Source organism: Seriola lalandi, unplaced genomic scaffold (assembly GCF_002814215.2).
Source record: "Seriola lalandi dorsalis isolate HSWRI2012SDOR001 ecotype SW California unplaced genomic scaffold, Sedor1 jcf7180002054972, whole genome shotgun sequence".
NCBI classification, from domain to species: domain Eukaryota; kingdom Metazoa; phylum Chordata; class Actinopteri; order Carangiformes; family Carangidae; genus Seriola; species Seriola lalandi.
This window is the reverse complement of record NW_019525660.1, coordinates 4,956,572-4,962,770: the sequence shown is the minus strand read 5'-3', so window position 1 is coordinate 4,962,770 and position 6,199 is coordinate 4,956,572. Positions and strand designations below refer to the sequence as shown.

The 6,199-nt window shown below is 39.2% G+C and overlaps 1 protein-coding gene across 1 annotated transcript in view; it reads left to right on the top strand.

Annotated features, from left to right (window-relative positions):
• smyd5 (SMYD family member 5) overlaps nucleotides 1-5,914 on the top strand; it is an 8,945-nt gene extending 3,031 nt beyond the window's left edge. Inside the window, exons 2-9 of the mRNA XM_087171748.1 lie at nucleotides 855-1,054; nucleotides 1,290-1,352; nucleotides 2,858-2,928; nucleotides 3,040-3,146; nucleotides 3,335-3,391; nucleotides 3,516-3,610; nucleotides 4,053-4,123; nucleotides 4,589-5,914. Coding sequence (XP_087027874.1) covers nucleotides 855-1,054; nucleotides 1,290-1,352; nucleotides 2,858-2,928; nucleotides 3,040-3,146; nucleotides 3,335-3,391; nucleotides 3,516-3,610; nucleotides 4,053-4,123; nucleotides 4,589-4,739 — 815 coding nt within the window. The 3' untranslated portion in view covers nucleotides 4,740-5,914. The remainder of the gene's footprint in view (nucleotides 1-854; nucleotides 1,055-1,289; nucleotides 1,353-2,857; nucleotides 2,929-3,039; nucleotides 3,147-3,334; nucleotides 3,392-3,515; nucleotides 3,611-4,052; nucleotides 4,124-4,588) is intronic.
• Nucleotides 5,915-6,199: the final 285 nt, after the last annotated feature.

Below are 6,199 nucleotides of genomic sequence, written 5' to 3'. Positions count from 1 at the left end.
ATGCCTTACTACACTATGATGATTTTATGACATTTTTTTCTTCCTTATTATACTATGATGTATTTTGACATTTTCATGACATTTTTTTTGCCTTACTATACTATGACGTTTTCATGACATTTTTTATGCCTTACTATACTATGACGTTTTATGACGTCTTTTATGCCTTACTATACTATGACATTTTTTTGACATTTTTATATTCCTTACTATACTATGACGTTTTTTATGCCTTACTACACTATGATGATTTTATGACATTTTTATGCCTTACTACACTATGATGATTTTATGACATTTTTTTATGCCTTACTATACTATGATGTCTTTTGATGTTTTTATGACATTTTTTATGCCTTACTATACTATGAGGTTTTTATGCCTTACTTTCATTATTACTATAGTAAGTCATTTTTACAACTAAAGCATGACACTTTTTTCAGTGTTTTCAGACATGGAGGCATTCCACATGTGACCTCTGGTAATGGGAGAGCCCCCTGGAGCAATGAATGTGGTCCAGACCAAACTACAATACTAGATTCTGATTATAATGTTCTCTAATGTGCTAGTCATGTAATTCCATAGAACACACAGTAGAAGTTGTTAGTGTTCTTAACAAGGTATAGCTACCTTAACACCTGGAAATGACAAGGTCTGCAGTCCCCCCTGCAAAATTGGTCCTCTAAGCAAAAAATGACGACACACAACCACAGCAGGAAATATGCATCTTTATGCAATTTTGGCAAAGATGTGTAGATACAACCAGCAATTCATTTTGCACCAGTTCTCAGTTGACCCTTACTTTGAAATAAATGCATACAAATAAAACATTTATTATCTTTAATAATAAGCAGAGAAACATTTGACAGATGTAGCAAAGAAATATGACATACTAACAATAAAATACACCATAATAACCAAGTGTATTAATATTGGTTATGTTTTCCAGGGTAAAGACAAAGCACACTGGCAGAAGCTGTTTTCTCACTTCTGCAGCCGGACGGCGAACGAGGAAGAGGAGATTGCTCATAAGCTCCTAGGAGAGCAGTTCAGAGTGAGTTACCATCATGTTATTTCTGCTGGAAATGGGAAGTTGTTGAGGTGCAAAATGTATCAAGTCTGGCAAGCTCAAAGACAGTATCATGCTCTGACCATCTCAGTACTTCACAGTTCAACGAGCACAGCATGACAATGTTACTCTCCCCTGACACGTTTTAATTCCCACTGCGGCCACCAATGCTTACGTTGTCTGTTATGTAATATTTGTTTATTTCACATTGTTTCTGTAGGGGCAGTTGGCGTTGTTACACAGCCTTTTCAAAGCAGCACTTTATGATGATCATCTCAGTCGGGTAAGTATGTCTCAAATGCAGCCTCCATGCTTTTTTATGTTTTCAGTCCAGTAATTGTGACCCATTCAATTCATTTTGACAAAATGTTGCACAGCTGCTAGTAATATCTGAGGCTGTTGCTCAGGGTAGCTAATTACAGCCTTTTAGAACCGACAGTTCTCTGATTTTATTTGAGCAGCTTTGTCGCTGAAATGTTGTCCTACCTATTAAGTCATTTTTAGTATAAATGTCACGACATGTTAATTTTTTCACTCAGGTTTCTAAATTGAGTGAACAATTTTGATAGCTGAAACACCAGGAATTTCTTGTTTCAGCCTCTAGAATGTGAGGATTTATTGATTTTTGTATTATGTTGTTATAAACTGATTCTTTTTGGACATTTGAAGGAGTCCCCTTGGGCTCTGGAAATTCATGATGGAAATATTTCATTATCTTCTAACATTTTATGGACTACACACATAATAGCAGATTAAATGATAATAATTAAAAAATCCTGCACACTCTGAATTCACTCATCCTGTTCCTATGCACCTGCTTCACTAAATAGATGTGCAAAATGTTCTTTTTTATATTACATAATGAAAATGATTTCTAGTTGAGAGCTCAAGGTGAGGTCTTCAAAGATGTTCTTATGGCTAATCAACAGTTTAAACACCTGAAATATTTAATTTAGAATGAAAATCCTCACATTTCAGAGGCTTGCACAGAATATCTTTTGCATTTTTGCTCAAAAAGTGACCACAGCCTCTTAGATAGAGGGCGTAGCTATGAAGTGCCTTTCCATCATCTGTACGTATTTGGTTCCAGTTTAAGGCCTTTTCAACATATGCGGATGTGACTTTGAAATCATCGCCGAAGTGATATTTAAGTAGGTGTGTTTGGCTAGAGAGCGGAAGGGCAAACTATTTTTCAACTTGCTTGTAGGAGCGGTCAGTAAATCAACGCGCATTCACTCTTTCGTAGTGTCACAATAATACTTTCTTTTATTGCATAACAGCAACAGCAAAATAAATAAAGATCATCTTAAACAGAAAACTCGCTTTATGTCAAAACGCGGTTGAAAAATAGTTTGCCCTTCCGCTCTCTAGCCAAACACACCCCCCACCTGTGCTCAGGTGACGTCTACTTATAGAGTTAACACCCCCTGACATCATCATTGCATCATCATAATCACTTTAGCAATATCACGTCAACATAAACAGTAGTATCTCATCATGATTTGATATGTAGGTGACAGCATGATTATAAATGACTCACATGAATATGATAAATATGATATGGTATAGGTAGGTAAAACACAAATTAGTGTATTGGCTTCAACATAGTCAGTTGTCAGAGTAATTGCTGATTCCTTTTTTGTTGATTAATCCTGAATAATGTTTATAAACTGACATAACTGTAAAGTGATGCTGTAGCTGCCCTGACCTCTTACCTCAGCACAAAAGGTTTAAATAAAATGAAGAATTTTCCCTGCATGTATCAGTAAAGGTGCGATTGTATTGCAGTGGTTTGTTCCTGAGGGTTTCCGCTCTCTGTTCTCTCTGGTGGGAACCAACGGACAAGGCATTGGCACCAGGTAAACTCTTTCCTCTCTTGTCCTTCACTTCAACTCATCACTTACCAGCTGTACTCTGGATTTCAAGCTGTTCTCTCTTTTGTGCTCAATTTTCTTTCTGTTCAATTCCAGCTCCCTGAGTCAGTGGGTTCATGCTTGTGATGCACTTGAGCTTCCTGCCCAGCAGAGGGAGCAGTTGGACTCCTTTATTGACCAGCTGTACAAGGACATTGAGAAAGGTCACAATTTTATCTGTGTTGCAGTTTTTCTTTTTGAGTGAATCATTTTTTGTCTAAACTGAGGAGATTGCAATGGCCATATCATGAGTGAGTGTTTTGACCCACTGACATTGCTGTGATTATGCAACCTGTGTGTCGATCTCAACAAGAGGAGGATATGTGCATAATCTGTCATTTTCTCTCTGTAGAAACGGGAGACTTTCTAAACTGTGAGGGCTCTGGACTGTTTCTGCTTCAAAGCTCATGTAAGTGCAGATGATATCGTGTTATGAGCTATGTCACTTCAGTTCAAAGACACTGTTATTCTGGTCAAGAGGCTGTAAGATGACTCCTTTATTACCCCCTGTGTTGCCTCTTTGACCCCTGCAGGTAACCACAGCTGCATACCCAACGCAGAGGCGTCCTTCCCTGACAACAATTTCCTGCTTCATCTCAGTGCCCTCAGTGACATCAACCCAGGAGAGGTCAGCTGACACGTCTGGGTTTGGAGTGATAAATTCTGGCCTGGGATAGACGGGACAGAACATCCCACTCTAGCTTTGTGTGCTCCCTTGTCAGACGGTATTGGAAGCCTGAGACTCTGAGGATTGGAGTGGGTTTGTCAAGCTGTCAGAAAGATTGAGAAGCCTTGCATCTGCACGGCACAGTAATGTCACAGCAGCCGTGCTACTTTCACAGTAAAGCTCCGCTCTGAGTGCTGGCTAAGACAGGAGCACTTTGTATAACATTTCACCAGTTGAGAGATGGAAGGATGGAGCAACTTCTTGCATGGGGGTGGGACACTTGTAAAATACTAGTATCGTGATTGTGGGACTAAACTGTTAAGACTTTCAGGCTCAGTAACTTCATCTTATTGATGTTGTGCTTCTTCAGCCAGTTCAGCTGTTTGTTTTCTTCAATTTTCAGGAGATCTGCATCAGTTATTTGGACTGCTGTCAGCGGGACCGAAGCCGTCATAGCAGACACAAAATTCTGAGGTAAACATCTATAATCTGTCAGCTGAATCACTTGAATGGGGATCATACTGTTGCAAAATCCATCTGGGTCAATAAAAAGTCTCCCAAGCAATAGTGGACAGTCTTAAAGCAGGGATGTTAGAGGTCTGATGGCTACTCCTGTAGCTTGTGCTCCAGCACTCAGGGCAGGCAAGTTTCTTTAACAAGTCTCGGAGGTGCGTTTAGTTTTTACTGCATCCTGTGATAATTGTCAGCCTTGAAAAGGTGCAGCTACGCTCCAAGTTGGTGGTGTGAACCTCCCTCCACCACATCACACCAGCTGAAAGTATTAATTGGTCCACAAGTATTAATTGCAGTATTAAACACTCACTTCCTCTAGTAAGCATGAACAGCACTAGATTTTCTGATCAGCAGAGCATAAAATGTGTGATTAATTCAGCTCTTGTTAGAAGTGCAACAATGACTGGTGGAACATTTTCTTCCCAGGGAGAACTACCTGTTTGTCTGCTCGTGTCCAAAGTGCGTCTCCCAGATGGATGAGCTGGATTTGACATCAGAGGAGGAAGAGGAGGAAGAAGGCGAGGCAGAAGGTGAAACAGAGGGGGATGAGATGGAAGATGAGATGACAGATGTCTGATGAAAGACTTGCCCATATTGTTCTCAGCCGTTCCCATTCCTGCCGCCACGCTAAGCAACAATGAAGCCCTGAAGAATAAAGACCAAGCCAAACCATGATCTGCATTTCACCAGAGCTGTCCAAATATCTTACCATCAGCACATTTCACTGATTCTTTGTCCAGTTATAGAGGTCAAAGAGCTTTTCGTTTAAAAGGCACATGTATGCAGTGTTAAGTATTTATTGTTCTGGCTCTACTTAAGCACACTGGGGTTTAAAGTACAGCAAAGACTATTAGTTGTAAGTGCTGACTTTCAAGTTTCAGGAGTTTGAGGTTCACAGCTGTTTTTACTTTTGGGGTCTATGTATAAAAGACCTGCATAGTCACATGCTAATTCTCTGTGGGGTCTTTACAAATGACCCATTACATTACAGTCATTTTATTCATTGCCAATATATTGATTAGAGCAACTGTAAATTAAAGTTGAAAGTCAGCACTTTATCCCCATAAGTTATTGTGTCATGTGAAATCCAACGTGCAGGAGTACAGAGTCAAAACAAAACTCTGATTGCACTGTGTCAGGTCCACTAAACAATTCAGAAAAATGCTCATCATTTCCTCTTCTCTCAAAGCAAAGTGATTAAGCAAAGGGCAAGTGGTTCTCAGGTGTTTTTTTGCTTTATTTATAGGTTTCTTACAAGACTATGCATACTAAATTGAAGAGGCGTTTTATTTATATTCTGTTGTAATTACAGTCCTGTCATATGGGAGGCTTCCAGCCAGTGAAATACAGTTTGATTTTCATACCATGATCTATGGGGTTAAGTTAAACCTTACTTAATGTATTATGGAGACCTTGAATGGAAAATTGCTTTGTCAGTAACTGTTTGCCCTTTGTTGAGAACTGTATTTCAAACCGCAGTTCCACATGAGTGAAATTGCTGCTGCTGGTGCCCACACATGAATCAATATTACAACAATGACTGTAATCACAAATCCCAATATTTTCAGTAACTCAACAAAGATTGGAAAAATTGAAAGAGCAATCCCAATTTTCTCAGTTGGCGTTCAGTGCAGTGGCACAGGAGAACGTGGCTTTGTAAGTCACAAGTATAATTTAAATATTATAACAGCAGCAAACAGGAGCCTAGCAGTTGTCGTTTTTACTACTCTGGCATAAACCATTGAAATTGAATGTCTGCTGTGTCGTTTATGTGGTTTACACACCACGCACCACCTGCCTTTGCTACGGAAGAATGTACTGGTAAAATATTTGTTCAGTCATTGCATGTTAACCACTGATCCTGAGTCAAACTGACTTCCTCACCAGGGTTTGAGACCTCACTAATCATTGCTTTTTTTTTTTTTAATGGCAGCTACACTATAGCCTTTTGCTTTAGACACTTTTAACATGGCACATAACAGAGCCGATATTAGATATCTTCATTCGTATCATCAATCAGTAAGTAGATTAAATGCT